This window comes from Ixodes scapularis, unplaced genomic scaffold (assembly GCF_016920785.2).
Source record: "Ixodes scapularis isolate PalLabHiFi unplaced genomic scaffold, ASM1692078v2 PGA_scaffold13__105_contigs__length_92229423, whole genome shotgun sequence".
NCBI lineage: Eukaryota > Metazoa > Arthropoda > Arachnida > Ixodida > Ixodidae > Ixodes > Ixodes scapularis.
Window position 1 is genome coordinate 86,462,309 of NW_024609839.1, and position 16,942 is coordinate 86,479,250.

Here is a 16,942-nt window from a genome sequence, read left to right on the forward strand (position 1 = left end):
GTGCGGCATACCACCATGATGAAGCCCGACGAGTAAGTCCTTGCGATCGGGGTCCTTTTCCGTAACAGCACCGGACGCCAGGTTTGCCTCAGTCAATCCGGGAGACGATCTGCACTGCACGAGCTGGCAGGGAGCGTTCCTGCTAGGCCCGTTCTTCTCTGTAAATCCGCGCTTTTAGTGACGTCATTCGGCAGTGCTAGTGGTATACCCATGGTTAGACCCTCTAGAGAGCTTCGCTCATAGTTGACGACAGGTTGAGAGTAAAGCTCCTCCCATCTCTTTCTACCTTAGCAGAGCAAACGCAGGAGAGGAGGTCGCCTCCTCTCCAGTGTTCGCTCTGCTAAAGTGGAAAAAGGTGGGACAAGCTACCACCTCACTCTTAACCTGTCTCCGACTATAGAGTATCGGCTTTCTGCTTTCCAATCCTCCTGTGGGCGCCGCCATTTTGGTGCTTAGGGGCGCAATACATGGCTTGCACTGACGTCACCTCAGCGTTCGTTGTGAAGGACCTTGCTGCTGAGCGCGTACACTCCCTGCAGCATACATTTCGCACCTCTGACCCTCTGAATTTGTTTCCCTTGGCAAGGACATGTAGGAAAGACCACGGTGCAATTACCGTCCCATGCAAACACTGTATCTTAAGCTTCTCGAACTCCAGATACGATGTCAGGACGCTGTTTTGCTATGTCACGCCGTGACACAGCGAAACAGCGTCACGGACTGTTTTAGCATATCTGGAAGAGAAAAAAACTGTTTCTTTCGATTTCAAATCAAGCTTCAGATAGAATTTCAAGATTGAATTTACGTTTTAGGGCGTATCTTACGTAATGGCTCTGTAGAGCTGTGCTTTTTCTTCTAAGTGCACATTTCACTGTGTAGAACGAAATATTGTGGGAGGAACACTCGAAGCACATTAACCATTCGCGTGGCAGCGTCTCGTCGGCATCTATGTTGGTGAACTGTCGGCCGATCTCTTCTTATGCGCGGAGGCAGGGTTTTCAAGCTACTTGGCGCTGTAATCGACTACGGAAGCCAGAGTAGTTTGGAGCATACAGGAGCATCGGTATGGTACTTGGTTTTCAAACATACGCGAGTTTATTCGTAGTTAGTCCGCGGCCAAGATGGCCCCAGCGGATGCACCCGGGACAATTCGAAGGGGAGGGGAAGCTATAGGGTAGACGTTTGGGGTACGTGTTGAGCCAGCGAAGGTCACCTGGCACGCCCCAGCCGAGGACCGAGGATTATGTTCGACCTCCTGAGGATCTCCCGACGTGCATCCGAAATGTCGGTTCCACGGCGCCTTGTCCGCAATACGCCACAGTCAGAGTGCGGAAACCTCCGCTGGGATTCGAACCTGCCACCTGGGACTCTGTAGACAGGCACTTTGCCAAGTAAATATAAATCTTCCTCGTAATTTTGTGTAGTGGGCTCAGCCATTATAGTTACGGCGAACGCGCAATGTTTCTGCATAAAAAGAAAAAATTGGTTTTATTTTATATGTTATTACGATTTCGAGGCGGCACTAACGTAACCCACACTTGGCCATTACTGCATAGAAAAAGGAAGGCCTCATCTCCCTCATCTTCCTCCATGATAAATTGATAAGTCATCACACCCGGATGGCGCCGACTCGGATATTATCCATGTTGAATAAACCTGAGACTGGGGCAGAAATGAACATATAAGTCGAAGGAACAGAAAAGGACAGGACGCCGTCTCAATTTATTCAACATGGTTAACATTCACCAGCTCGCCTGCACCCGTACTATATTATCTCGGATATTATACCAAACTAAAAGCGTGAGAGATAAGACGTACAAAGGGAAGGAGAAAGGCTTTTTTTTTTCCCCCTTCGTTTTGCACGTCTTATCTTTCGCGCTTTAAGATTTGTGCCATTTTTTACGTGCCGGCAGCACCCCGCTCTTGGATCCACTATTATACCCCAGACGCCGAGCGTCCTTCTACGCGTTCATTGGACACGAAGCCCGGCCGAACGCTGACGCGGCACTCGCGTCCAATAGCTATCTTCGCTCGATCTCACTTTGATGACGTCAAAATTCTAGCGCGCAGGCTTCGATGATTCTTGGTGGTGTTGACTTGTCACGGCCTTGCCCGCAGGATGCTGACTGTGGAGAACTTTATCAACGGCAAGTTCGAGGCCCACTCGGAGACCATCGAGAACGTGGACCCGTCCACGGGGCAGGTGTACTCGCGCATCCCGAACAGCGGGTCCCGGGAAGTGGACAAGGCAGTGCAGGCCGCCACGATGGCCTTCACCACGTACGTCATCCGACAGGCGCATATGTCTCCTGTGAGCTCGGAAGAAATGCCGAATGACGCCCCCTCTTAACTACAAAACGAGCGTGTTGGTAACGGTAATTAGACATGAGGACGCCTCCTCTCCCACAGTATCGTGATCCAAAGGCTCGTTCTACACCCGCGACAGCCTACGACCGGCACTCGCGCTTGACTAGGACCAACTGAGAGAAGACCGGTTTTTAAGTCTCTCGTGGCGACTTAAAGCCCGTTCACACTCTTGCGACCGACTTCGACCGAGAGAGGCCAGACCGGTTTTTAAGCCTTTTGCGACTTCTTAGGACCGGATGCGATGCAGCGGAGCTGGTCCTAAGAAGTCACAAGAGGCTTAAAAACCGGTCTGGTCTCTCTCGGTCTCAGACAGTCGCAAGAGTGTGAACGGGCCTTTACGAGCGGCTGCGCAGCAATGCCCCTGGTCGTAAGTTGTCACGAAAGACTTAAAACCCGGACTTGTCTCAGTCGGTCCTCCAGTCAAGCACAAGCGTGTGAACGGGCCTTTGTGTCCTCTTGTGATCTCTTGCAACGAGGTGCCGTTGAAACGTTTAAGTACATAAAAATGAGATGAGCCGCCTTCTTGCTCGAAGGTAGGTTCGCGCACTTGCGACGACTTACGAACGAAGAGGCTAAAAACCGTTTTTAAGCCTTTCGCGACGGCTTACGACCGCCTTCGCAGCAGCGCAGCCGGTCGCAAACAGTCACATGAGGCTTAAATTTCGGCCGTGTCGAAATCGGTGGTAGTAAAACGCAAGTGTGTGAACGGGACTTGACTGTAGTCATCTGAGACCGCTCACGAGAGGATGAGGGAACACACTGGCGCCATCTATAGGGTAGCCGTGGAACACTTGCGATTTACGTATCTCCCCTTTTTTTTTTCTGCTTTATTGCACATCGTACTTTTTACTATGTTGGCTTGAAAGAGCTCTACCAATGTTGTCAACTGCCCCTTCTCGTTGGTAGAATGTACATTCCGCAAATGCTTCAAACCCTTTCGCTCCGGTGAAATGTAGTTCCAGGGCCACCTTATAGATGGCGCCAGCGTGCCAGTGCGCTCTCTCGTCGTCGCAAGGGGTCGTAATGGACTTGGTTGTCAGCAGTCCCAAGTGTGTCCGGTGCGCGCAGGTGGTCCGTCAAGTCGCCGGCGGAGCGGTCCAAGTTCCTCATTCGAATCGCGGACCTGATCGAGAGCCGGATGGACGAGTTCTCGCAGGCCGAGTCCCGCGACCAAGGCAAGCCCGTCTGGCTCGCACGCACCGTGGACATCCCCAGGGCCGTGCACAACTTCAGGCACTTCGCCACCACGGCCCAGTGCGACAGGGAGATGTGCGTAAAGATGTTGGCAAGCAGCCACGCTGCAAGAGTCAGTTTTGTTTGGGCGCCAGTCTGGCAACCGGGACAAACCTTTGCAAAGAGGCAGGGGGTGATGTTTTTTAGTTTTTTTGCCCAATCCCCCGAAGGTCATCCTGGTGATATCCCACACTGCCTGGTGATAGTTAGGGGGAGAAAAATCGGTCTTAAAAGGGCGGGAGGAATCACGTTTTTGTCTCTTTAGACTTAGGCTAGCTGGCGCAAGCTACCGCCCGTTACAAAGGGAATAACCATTAACATTCATCCATCCATCCATTCATCCAGAGTTACATTTGAAGGTGCAGATACTGTGCGCGAAATATGTAAAGGGTCGAGAAAAACCACTGAACGTGTGATTCCGAGACGTACGGAACTTATACTCCGTCTCACTAACACCGTGCAGTGCAGCCAAAGCTACAGGGGAGAGAGCGTAGGATAACCGGTTCATGAGGAGGGAAAGCAAACCCGCTCCTCTTTTTCTCCTCTTGAACTTAAACTTGAGCTTTGGCTGCAGTGCACGGTTTAAGTGAGACGGCCGCAAGAGTCCTGGCCTGCAGGGAAGGGCGACAAGCGTACCGGGAACCCTGGCTTTCGCTGGAGAAGATGAAACGGTGAATTATATAGTAAAGCAAAGGCAACAAAAATGAGGTACGTACGCTGGTGGAAATTATCTAGGGAAAATTTAACAAAGTACAACTTAGCTGGGGGACAGAGAAAAATTGGAACTAAGTATCTCGCGTGGTTCCGGCCACAAGTCTCAATCCTGTCCCCGAGTGGGTCTGGTGTTGGGGTGACGCCGGCAAGATTCCACCAGAGAAAAATCGTTGACTCTCTTGTTGGGGGAGGAGGCAGCAAATGTTGTTTTTAGTTGTTGTTTTATTTTTTACCAATTTTTTTGGCGGCCTTATTTATTTATTTATTGATACTGCAATCCCTGAAAGGGATTTTAGCAGGTGGGTACATTTGATTAACAAGACATGCAGGTATACAAAATAGCAAACAAGTCGCGGAAACAAAAGAACAAATATTTTACAGAGGGACAAAACTAATTTTGGAAGGATTCAAATAAAGACAATGATGGCTGCATAACAACACTTTCACGAAGGTTAGTCCAATCAGTCACCGTTCGCGGAAAAAAAGAGTACCTGAAGCAATTATTATGCGATCGCAAAAGAGTTATTGTTAGCGCATGCCACCGTCGAGTAGCGTAGACTGATGATAAGTTTATTAAGTAAGACAGATCCATCCTCTAATGTCCATTTATCAAATGATACAAAAATTTTAGTCCGATTTGTGAGAGATGATGACTTTAAGTTAGCTCTGGTTAAAAGTTCGGTTGTAGAGGTACGTCCAAGGCTATTATAAATGCAGCGAGCTGCCTTTTTCTGCACACGATCGAGTTTGTTATAATGTTTAGTTTGGTGAAGGGATCCCAAATGATAGCCGCGTAATCTAATTTTCTGACGATCATTAGAGAAATGCATTGGAGGACAGGAGGTGCAAGGAATCATGTTCTTTGAGGATCTAAAACTAAAAATCTCAAACTTACCAGAACCGCACACAAAGGCGACGCGTGTCAGTGGAAGCTAACGTTTCGCGTCGTCTCTGCTTTAGTCCCCCGAATAGCCCGATCTCACTAACCGTTCCACACATGCGCGACGCCACCGTAACTTTGGTCCACTGGAGGCAGTGCACAAGACAGCTCGTGCTCTGCTCTCGCGGACCGGCAACTGGGTTGTCGCGCGTGTCCCTACGACGCATGACGATAGCGCCGGCATAACGATAGTAGCTGATGAAATCTTTCTATTCATCTAGTTCTCCGATTCATCTTACGATAGAGCGCAGATGATGCTACGAGCGGTCGTGACCAATCCAATGTAGTGGGAGCGCCACGTGACCTTGGGGAGGGGCTCAGCGATGCGCGGAGCACGTTCACACCTCTGGATTGGCTGGGATGGCCCGTGCCACCGCCGCGATCTATCGTAAAGCGAAACCAAGTATACTGTCGAGACCGGTTCTAACGAAGTCAACAGGAATCGGAAATCACTTCGCTATATCCGCTATTTCGTTATAACCCACGTTAGTTATAACGAAGTGCAAAAGGGAATGGAAAATTGTGACCGCTTCGCTGTAGCCGCTATTTCGTGATAACCGACTTCGTTATGACCGGTCTCGACAGTGGTCCTCTTAGGAGTCCACTTCCTCCCCTTCACAACCTGGCCGTGTCTGAAGCCGCGGCCAGACTGCAAATACTAGGTCATTCTGTTGGCAGACGAGTTCGAAGCGAAGCATGAGACATGCTTTGAACATGACTGACGCGTGTTCGCAGACGATTCTGTCACCATGTCTCCAGCGTGTATGACTCACGCCGCTGCTGTGTTGCACAGGGCGATCCCCCAGCAGACGTCCAACGTGCTGCACTACACCGTGCGCTCACCCGTGGGCGTGGTGGCCGTCATCACCCCCTGGAACCTTCCGCTGTACCTGCTCACCTTCAAGCTGGCCCCGGCCATGGTGTACGGGAACACGGTGGTGGCCAAGCCCAGCGAACTCACCTCCGTCACCGCCTGGCTACTCGCCAAGGTCTTCGCCGACGCAGGTCAGGAGCCAGTCCGCGTATGTCCGGATTGGACACGTCGGCTATCAAGGGGTGTTGACACCTCGGTTGATCAGACAGGCAAACCGCAACTGGCAGGTCACCACCGTGTCTTTTATTTCTGCCAGTCACTAACAGTTTGAGAAATGCTGGGCTTGGCGAGTTACAAACATCGCATTATCGCTTCGCATGATCGATCGTTCGTCAATGGCAGGAAAAGAAGCGAAGGGCGTCTCTTCAAAATGTCCTTTCACCAGCATCTGCCTTCCGCCGTCCTCTGTGTGCGTGCTCGACGCTCACGAGACGCCTAAACATTATTCATTGTAGGAAGCTCGCGCTGGGAGGGGGGATAACTGAGATACCACCCATGGAGTGTTTATTCTGCCCGGGATTCTGACTATCGCTCTATATCCAATAAGATTAAGGCATTAGCTCTTAAAACGTTCTTTATAATGTCAGGCGATAAAAACACCCAAGTGCAAATCACGAACGCTCGTCGCGAATATTAGTAAGCAACTCCCCGCGTTGCTGCAGGTGACTAAAGAAGAGCCCTATCTAAAAGTGGCGCTCTCTCTGCAGGGCTTCCACCGGGCGTGGTGAACTTTGTGTTCGGCTTCGGCCAGATCGTGGGCGACGCGATGGTGCGCCACCCGCACACGAAGGCCATCTCGTTCACGGGAAGCACCAAGACCGGCACCACCATCGCCCAGATGTCGGCGCCGTACGCCAAGAAGCTGTCCCTCGAGGTATGCGCGCTTCGAACTACGGTGCTTCTTCACCAAGCGCGCCTCTCGTGCGTGTAACATTCGCTGAAGGTACGGACGTGCAGACGATCGCAAGGGGGCATCTGGCCGCCGCCATGTCTCTTCACATGCGGGCAAGCGCATGCAATTGCAAGCCTGTCAAGGCGACGTTCAAGCGCAGCCGGGGCGCTAAGCTGGCTATTCTCTATCGACGATTGCAAGCAGGGCCCGAGCTCTGAGCAGGGCGTCTGGCCGCTGCCATGTCTCTTCGCGTGCGGGCAAGCGCATGCAATTGCAAGCCTGTCAAGGCCACGTTCAGTCGGGGCGCTAACCGTGCAATTGTCTATATAGTATATATAGAACACTTTCTCGAACCTGCGCGAGAGGCCGAAAAAAGAATGTACAAGGAAACAAATCCGCGCAAAGGCCGGGCAATTTATACCTTGATATCGCTATGCTGTCCAGCTCGGAATTATGGCCGTACGTTTACCGCAAATTGCACTTGAGCTACGAAGACGCAGTAATGCTATGATGCCTGGAACTCGTCCTAGAAAACAAGATCGCACTGCTGGATTGTTTAAATCAGATGTCACAGGCCAGCGCGAGCCAGATTGAACACCACTGCTGAGTGCAGCGCTTGGCTGAACTTCGTGTTCAGTGAGTGACGACGCGAGACCTACCTAGCCGAAGGCTGGCTCGGCACTCATGTTCAATCTGTGGCCCTCGCGCAGTTGGTGACGTTGCATATCCAGCATCACGGCCTTGGTACCTAGAGGGTACCAAGGCCGGTCACGTCACAAATCGGCATTTTGCGTCGGTCCTGGCGATGACACACAGCGGAGGTCGGTACGGCAGACAGGCGTCCATTCTGCTGCTTTTTTCTTTCTTTTTTTTTTTTTTTTTTTTGCAGCCGAGCAGTCGGCGGACACTTCAAAACCACGGGTTCGGATGCGACAGCAACACCCGCTTCTGTCTTCGGTGATGCATTTGCAACCAAATGTCAGGATCGCGGCAACCTTGAACGCCAACACGGCGGTTACGGTGACTTAATTTGTCATCATATCGGGGGCACTCCACGCAATGTACCGGGTGTTTTAGAAAAGTCTTTCAAAAATAGCTAAAAATAATGTGATACAAAAAAAGAAAAAAAAAACTGTTTCCGGAAACGAACAGCCAGCCACGGCGGGCAAGTTTGCAAAAAGCATACTAACTAGTAAATAATGAGGTGAAGTTTACTATAGTCAGTTACAGGTTAAGAAGGTAGCGGCAAATGCCCCTCAAAGGGAATCAGATATCCCTCCGCCACCTCCGCATCCAATAGCGTCCCACCGTTTCCGTGACGTCGCGGCCAACGCGCGAGGGGGGTCTTGCCTTTCTGTACATATTTGCTTTATCTTTCGACTTTGACTTAGCATTGTGTAAGCCACGAGAGGGAGATTAGAGTTCTCCCCCACCGACGGAAACAAATACGACTTTCGGGGATTAGCTTCCCCCCCGATGGATACAAAGGCTGCTTTCAGGGGCTCGGTTCCCTCTCCGATGAATACAAAGGTCGCTTTCTTAAAAAGTGGGATCGGAGACAAGTGGGAATCCATTGAAGCGGAACAAGGAGCGTTTCCAGTGAACTCTTCTTTGGACTGCGGAAAAAAAATTGGCTTGCTCTTTATATTTATACAGCCTTGATGGAGATGCGCCTCAACGGGTAATCGGTCTCTTAGCTGTAGATGAGAAATTTAGTCAGTGCGGTACAACCGCTAACCTGGGATTTTTAACGTGCATCACGCAGTAGTGATCACACGAACGCGTGCCGGTACGAAACTCATCCAGATCGAAACGGGCGGGGGCGGCGGGGATCGAACCCAGGAGGTTCCCAGCGCAAGCTTTCGCTCCACGCTCCGAGCTGAGACGCGTTAGCCCACTCGGCCCCTTCGACTGCGGAGAGATTTGAAACGGGCGCATCACACTTGTGGGAGGAGCTTCTCCTACCTTCTTGACTTGTAACCGACTATAATCAACTTTTAATGAACTAATCAAACTTTCTGAGCATCATCGAAAACCACTAAATCAACTCATTTTAGAAAAATATAAGGCAATTACAACGTTAAAAAAACGAATTGAACGCATTTGTTCTTTGCACTGACGTCACATCGCACACATTTGAACACCAAGTAAAAGGAGGAGAGGGAAGCTGCTTTTGTAAGAATTTTGAGTGACAGGTTAATCTTCTGTAATCTTCTGGGAGGAGAATGGCGACGCCTGTGCAAATCCGGGAGGCACAAAGGAGGATCCTGATAAGAGGGGAGCTCCCTCTTCCCCTCTTCTCTGGAGGGCAACGGAAGTGACGTCCTGTGCAAGCCACGTATAGGCTCCTTGCACAGGACGTCACTTCCGTTGCCCTCCAAAGAAGAGGGGAAGAAGGAGCTCCCCTCTTATCAGGATCCTCCTTTGTGCCTCCCGGATTTGTACAGGCGTCGCTATTCTCCCCCCAGAAGATTATAGAAGATTAACCCGTCACTCAAAATTCTTACAAAAGCAGCTTCCCTCTCCTCCTCTTACTTGGTGTTCAAAAGTGTGCGATGTGACGTCAGTGCAAGAAGCCTATAGGCTCCTTGCACAGGACGTCATTTCCGTTGCCCTCCAAAGAAGAGGGGAAGAAGGAGCTCCCCTCTTATCAGGACCCTCCTTTGTACCTCCCGGATTTGTACAGGCGTCGCTATTCTCCCCCCAGAAGATTATAGAAGATTAACCTGTCGCTCAAAATTCTTACAAAAGCAGCTTCCCTCTCCTCCTCTTACTTGGTGTTCAAAAGTGTGCGATGTGACGTCAGTGCAAGGAGCCTATAGGAGTGCACCTTTTCGCCAGCGGTCGCGCCCCCATTCGGCTGAGGTGTGAAGCTACCCCTTCACCTGCCTCGATGGATAAGATAAGATAAGATAAGATAAGTTTATTTGATTTCAGAAAAAACTCTCATACAATCCAGCCCGCTTAAGCGTAGGTACGCTTGTATGCGGGACATGGCAGTACAGACATTTTCATCATGTAGACACAAATGATGGTTAAATGTAAGTAAAACATGAAAGAAACATTCAAAATAGCACAGTAAACAAGGAATTTTACAAGTAGATAATTCTCCTGTGAACTAAAACCCAGTTCGACAATAACAATCAATCAATGGTTACAAAAGAAACATTGTGAATTTAAACACATAATGACAAGAATCAACACGTATGCAACGAGATACACTCGATAGAAAACACTAAGCTTTTACATAATACCTCATTGTTCAGAATTTCAATTTGACAAAAAACACCACTCTTTTATTTTTTTATACATCTGCCTCTTAGATGACAGGCTTAGGATGTCCTTAGGCAAGCTATTAAATATCGCAGGAACATAATAGTTTCTCTGTTTTTTTCCGTAGTTTGTATATATTTTTGGGATTGCATAGGTTTCTGTGTGCCGGAGTGTTTTTATCCTTTTGGGTATTTCTTTGAACTCCTTCGAAAAATAATGGCTGGTTAAAACGACAAATTTAAAAACATTTTCAAACGATAATAGTCCGACTGCATTCTTTCTGTCTTTGGTTTCCTTCAGTTCATGTTTTGACCCATATACTATATTACTAACACATCTATTAATCATACTATCAATTTTTTGTTGCTTGTATTTAGGACATGTTCCATATATATTCGAGGTAACTATGACACACGTGCGTTGCGAGCCTCGGCCACCGGAGAGCAGGACCGGTGGCGCAAAGATGCGCTCCGACGGGATAGTAACCGAAACGTAGAAACGCGTCTAAGTTAAACATCTGTTGTTGTTGTTTTTCGCTATAAAATGCTGCACCTGCCTTATATGATATCTTTCTAGTGTGAGTTTTCGATAACTGACGCTGAAAGAATAACGCACATTCTATTATTTCAGCGTCAGTTATCGTTAATTTTAAACGAACACGCTCCTAGCTCAGTTCCCTTTGAGTTTTCGATGATGCTCAGAAAGTTTATAATTGGAACAATGTGTTTATTTGCACTTGTTAAAAGGTTAATTCGTAAATGTTAGTTAATTGACCCTTTCCGAAATTGTGAAATGATGCATAGATTATGCGCAGCCGCCATTAGTTGGTCTTATATCTTTCGGCGTGAAGCCCGTGATTCGTTCCGAGTTCGCGCCGAGCACTGACGCAGCACTCGTGTGGAATGCGTTTCGATCCGAGTACACTCCGAGTGCTGACGAGTATATTCCGAGTGCTGACGCGTGCTCACAGTGCATGACCAACTAATAGCAGCTGCACATAATCTATGTATCATTTCGAAACTTCGAGAAAGGTTATTGTTTAGCTAATTAGTGTGTTCTTGCATTACCTGACGGCCGCCGTAGCACGCAACCTGTCAGTTTTTCTTTCGTTCTTTTTCTTAATTGCTCTATTTGTAGCAGTTGTTGACAGCACTTCCAGCACATTAAATGTCTTGGAAGCCGAGAAAACTAAATTGGTAGTTGTAAATATGCGTGAAAAAAAAAAATCAATAAAACAAGTCTCAACCAAGTGGCATAATACACACGAGTCTGCTTTTTCTCTCGTGCGCCCTCGCAGATGGGGGGCAAAAACGCGGCTGTTGTGTTCGACGACGCCGATCTCAAGAAGTGTGTTGCCACCCTGATCAAGTAAATATATTTCTCTTTCGTACAAGTCTTAGAGATAAGCGCAGTTAAATATTTGTTTCTCAAAAGTAGTGAACTATTCGCTTCAAGGCTTCGGCGAGCGTATAAACAGCGCATTGAATTCCCATTCAAATATCAAAAGGTGCGTCTTTCTTATGCATTTATCTTAAAAGAAGACAAGCAAAATATAATTATGCTGTTTTTTTTTCCTTCACCTTTTTCCTCCTTGCGTTTAATTGTACAACCTCGCACAAGAAGCGCTAAAAAAAAGCTCAAACTCTTTTTTTTTTTTTTTGACATGGCGATGTTTTAGAGTAACGAAACACAAACAAATCACCCGGAAGTGTTCTTCTCTTGTCTCTTTTTTATGTTTCGTTGAACTCCGAGTTGCCCGAATGTCGGTAGCTCACCAGATATATATTCCGTTTCACTCGACATTACTGGAACAGTCAGTTGGGAAACTCGCCCTTGAAACTCGGACCGTTCGCGTCCACCGATACCGAACTAGATACGATTACAGCGCCGCCCTTTAGCGGCGAGTCAAAACATAAAAGTGTCTTTATATAGCTACTGCCAGATGGCGGCACCGTCTGTTGCGCGATTCGACAGGAGCGGTACATGTAGCCGTGCAGTTCCCGGAGTGGTCGCTGCGGGAGGAATGGCGGCGTTGCGATCGCGTCTAGTTCGGTTCTCGAATACGGATCGGAGCCGCTTCTTCGAAGCAGGCTCCTATGGCAGTTTCCCAATTGAGCTGTTCTATTAAGATTGGTTTCACTTTAAAGGGGAACTCCGGCGATATTTTGAGCAACCCCAACTAACCATATATTCGAAATCGCCGTCCGTTACTCTTTTTGGTATGCTATTCAGTATCGCGAAATTCAGAATAGTTATTGTGAAATCGGCAAATGAAAACGACGCCAAAACGAAGATTCGAATATACCCGCGCTTTTCATTGCCCTGACGTCACGGTTGGGCTGGATTGCGGTTCGAGCGGGCAGTCTAAATATGAACTATGCCGAGCATTTGTATCGTGCTGCTGTGCGGGAGCTGGAGCGACCTTCCAAAGCATTCATTTGACACCATGAAACTGTTTGTAATCAGATGTGAACAAAGTCTACAGCCCAAAGAGCGAACTCCTACCCAACCATGACGTCACTTTTTCAATGTTGCCCGTAGAGCTTTTCACTTTGAAAAACACGATGAGGTCCAAAATTGTAAATTCTGTAACTGCACAAAAAAAAGTTATTTTGTTCAAATATTTGGGTTACTAGTTCAGCGATGTTTGTTGGTGTGTCTAGCAAGCTTTTAGGCAAATCGGGGACTATGAAGAAAACGGCGGAGTACCCCTTTAAGTCCAAACGCAGCCGCCGCTAAGATTCGATGGAACCAGGCAAGCAGCACCAAAAGTGCTTCGTCATGGCGCTCGTTGTTTTTGTAAGTACGCAATCGTCGGCTAAACCAAACACGCACAGTGAATGTGCTACAATCCTTTCCTGTCAGTGATTGGTTTAGGATGTGATAGCATATCCACAAAGACGATGCACTTTAGAAAATGCTTGATTGGCGCCATCGTAGCGGACCGAAACAGAGTCTGTGTCCTCGGTGTTCATCTTCGAATGTTTGCACGTGGAAACTGATGTCGAATGCTCAGGAAGGTGTGCCCGGTGAGTAAAACAGCCACTCCTCAGCTGCATGGTCATCCCCGGCGTCTGTCACACAGGGCCAGCTTCCTGAACCAGGGCGAGATCTGCCTGTGTACAAGTCGAATCTTCATTCACAAGAAGATCTACCAGAAGTTCACCGACGCCTTCGTTCAAGAGGCCAAGTAAGCCGTGACGCGGCAGAGAGTGCGTGAACGCGACGCCGATGACCAACGAATTCGCTGTGACTGCCGCAGATTTCGCTGTGACTGTACTGTCAATTAACACGGGACTGATTCTTTTTTTTTTTTTTTCAAGTTTATGTTGGTTTGGTTACGTTCCTCTATGCTGCGCGTTGCAATCAAGCTCCACATTGCACACAGAAGAACATAACTACTCTAGAACGGTTCTGGTAGACCGAGATGACGGAATACTGGGGGACTAGCGATGAAAAAAGTTAAATCAAAAAGTTAAACACTTAGAAAGTTAAAAAAATAATAAAAAAGAAGGGCTCGAGCTTCCAGGTAGACAATGATCCCATGGTTTGCAGGAAGCTGAAGGTGGGTCCTCCCCAGAGCGAGTCGGTGTTCATGGGCGCCCTGGTAAGCAAGGAACACCTCGAGAAGGTCAGGTTCTACATCAAGCTGGCCATGGAGGACGGCGGCAAGGTGCTCTGCGGAGGACTGCGAGAGGAACCAGACCTGCCCAAGGAGAACAAGAGCGTGAGCTTTATAGACCCTTTCCGAAATTCAGTCTGGCCACTTTGATTACTATGTCATCACCGAAGTGCAGTAGATGACCTGTATATATATGCTAATGGCGGTCTTTTAATGGCTAGTGAAGGAAGAATTTGAAAACAGCAGCGATACGGAGCCTGAACAAAACTGAAGTCAGTTCTTTGTATTGTTCGATGTCGCAGTGACGAGATTTAAAAGCTCGTCTGCGCTACGCGTATGAGCGTGTTATGTAAATTCTTGGAATGTTCGGCTCCGGGACGCCATACACAGCTCATAACAATAATATGTGGCGAATGTTACCGAGAGTCTTACTCAACTAAGCGCCTTGTACAGACCGACCGATTATTTCATGACACCATCGAAACTGAAACAAATAGAGAAATAACTGTACGGCGATGAACACCTTAACTTTCGCGCGCTTGCCATTGACACTAGATTTTAACCACCATTAGCATACAGAACTGTTTCCTTTCGAGTTGGCTAGCGCACAGCAGCTCGGAGCACGGGGAGCGAAAGCTCGCGCTGCAGAACCCAGGAATCCCACCCCTCCCCGTTTCGATCTGAATGGGCATCGTACCGGCGTGCGGTCGTGGATCACTACTGCGTGGTGCACGTCAAAGAACCTGCAGGCTAGCGGTTGTACTGCGCTGGCAAAATTTCTCATCTACGGCTGGGAGACTCGTGAGTTTTGTGTCTGGTATGTGGGAAGGAGAAATAATAAAACATTTCAACCTGGAACAAGCGAGAAAATATAGGTGAGGCAAAACAAGAATATGCGACAATCACGCATTTTTCGTAAACGCCTTCCCGCGGCGTGAAGAGATCAAAACGACGTTTTACCGCGTACCAGAAGTGGCGACATTCAATATGGCTGCGCCCTTGTGGAAAAGGTGTGTAGATGGCACTGAATTGGTGAAAGAGTCTACTGTCAGCCCATAGTATACGCTATGGCCAGCCGTTCCCGGAGACTATAAAATCAGTCGATTGTCCGTCTCAAGAGCGAGTTTTTTGCCTTTGATGACACTTCGTCGCACGCGCAGCCTCAACCCGGCTAAAGGCGGCGAGCATGTACTGGAGGCGGAGCTTTTCTATCGGGTTCTTAACTTGTCACTGGCTGTGTCCCCTGTTCCTGAAACCTGGCTCTCGCGGGGACGAGACTCCCTGGTTGTTCTCGGGCTTCATCCAAACAAGAGCCATTCAAATGCGCCTGGCGCGAGAGATTCGATATTTAAGTTCTTCGTTACTATATCTCGGTATACGGCAAGCAAGTGCTCAAATATGTGTATTCTCTTTGGTGCATCGGAACGCAAGGAGAAGGCGCTAACTAAAGGGCGTCATAAAGAACGTGCAGGAGACATGCGATGACGAAGCAGCCATTGGTTGAGGTGGGGACTGGGGAGAAACAAAAGCACGCGGGTGAATTTGGTGGGTAAAAGAAGGCGCGAAGTGCGCGAGCAGCGGGCAAACTTGCATGCAGCGTTAATGTCGTTGTCGAAAGAAGTCACCAGTCGGCTCGTTGCTTGTGTCGCTCGCGTACGATAGGCACATACCGAAGTGTCTGGGACCTCATCTTTGGAGACTTTTGGAACGCGTTTTTCTGTCTCTGGCTCAGGGCTACTTTTTGCTGCCGACGGTGATCGTGGACCTGCCGCAGACGTCGCGTTGCATGCAAGAGGAGATCTTCGGCCCAGTCACGTGCCTGGCGCCCTTTGAGAGCGAGCTGGAAGTGGTCGAAAAGGTGAACGGCGTCTGCTACGGACTCTGCGCGAGCATCTGGTCCAAGGACGTCAGCCGCATCCACAAGTTGGCCCAACGGCTCGAGGCAAGTTCCCCAGCCAATACTACTAAGAACACAAGGCCTGCGCCTCTGTGCTGCTTCAAACTCAGCTACTTTCTTTGCTTCCACGAATCATCATACACCCAGTAATCTAGGGCAGACTACGGCAACCACTTAACTTCCACTAAGAGACCTACAGTTACCTGATTACCAGACATAAAACGCACCCTTGTAACCCGAACATTGGTCACTTAAAAGATACACAAAAATTAACATTTATTCCCTCTCCTCTTGTCCGCCACCTTCAAACTGAACAACGAATTCAACCTTCGCGAAGGACTGGTAGTTTTCAAGAATGACATTCCAAAAGACCTACCCCCTTCCTCACTTGTTCGTCTTGCGGACAGCAGCATCGAGAAGCAACTGTTGTTAAGTTCGAACAAGGGACTTTGTTAGATAGAAATGTGTGAGGTTGTTGTAAAACGATCGTGCAATGTGGGTTAACATTTCATTTGGCTCGTCTGAATTGCCCACCACAAACATGAATATGGTTAAAAGGTGGGATTTTTAAAGGGGGATATATCAACAAATAAAACCTTTCTTTTGCTTGTTTTCTTCTCCTGGGGCCGTAATCTGCACACTTGGTGGAACAGTCGGCGAGAAAATCAGCGGCCGTGATTGGCCGTCGCCGCACTTGACCTTGGCGGCTGCCAATCACAGTTGCCCGATTTCTCACCGACTTTTTCGCCAAGTGTCCAGATTAGGTCCCCAGGGGGGCTATGTTCGACAAATGTTTCGCTTCTCCTAAAAAGAAACGGAAGTGACGATATCGCGTCTGATTGATTAGGGGCTCAAATGACGAAAGTTCCCTCTTTCGTCATTTGAGCCTCTAACCAATCAGACACGATCGTCCCCTCCGTTTCTTTTTAGGAGAAAGGAAACATTTGTCGAACATAGCACCCCTGGTGCCCTTCCATCACTGCATTCAAATTCGTATGCTGTCATTTGATAGGATAGAAGAAAAAAAAAACTGTTTTATCTAATTGAATATGCTAACCAGCAAAATAAAAATGTAATGTATAAGTAACGATATGTTCCATTTTTTTAACGGTAACGGGAACGAGCTCCTT

The 16,942-nt window shown here is 48.4% G+C and overlaps 1 protein-coding gene across 1 annotated transcript in view; it reads left to right on the forward strand.

Moving 5' to 3' along the window:
• Positions 1-16,942, forward strand: part of LOC8029894 (2-aminomuconic semialdehyde dehydrogenase) — a 26,236-nt gene continuing 9,294 nt past the window's right edge. Inside the window, exons 1-9 of the mRNA XM_029991306.2 lie at positions 1-32; positions 2,119-2,280; positions 3,436-3,636; positions 6,048-6,259; positions 6,836-7,002; positions 11,591-11,661; positions 13,379-13,483; positions 13,849-14,020; positions 15,648-15,857. Coding sequence (XP_029847166.1) covers positions 16-32; positions 2,119-2,280; positions 3,436-3,636; positions 6,048-6,259; positions 6,836-7,002; positions 11,591-11,661; positions 13,379-13,483; positions 13,849-14,020; positions 15,648-15,857 — 1,317 coding nt within the window. The 5' untranslated portion in view covers positions 1-15. The remainder of the gene's footprint in view (positions 33-2,118; positions 2,281-3,435; positions 3,637-6,047; positions 6,260-6,835; positions 7,003-11,590; positions 11,662-13,378; positions 13,484-13,848; positions 14,021-15,647; positions 15,858-16,942) is intronic.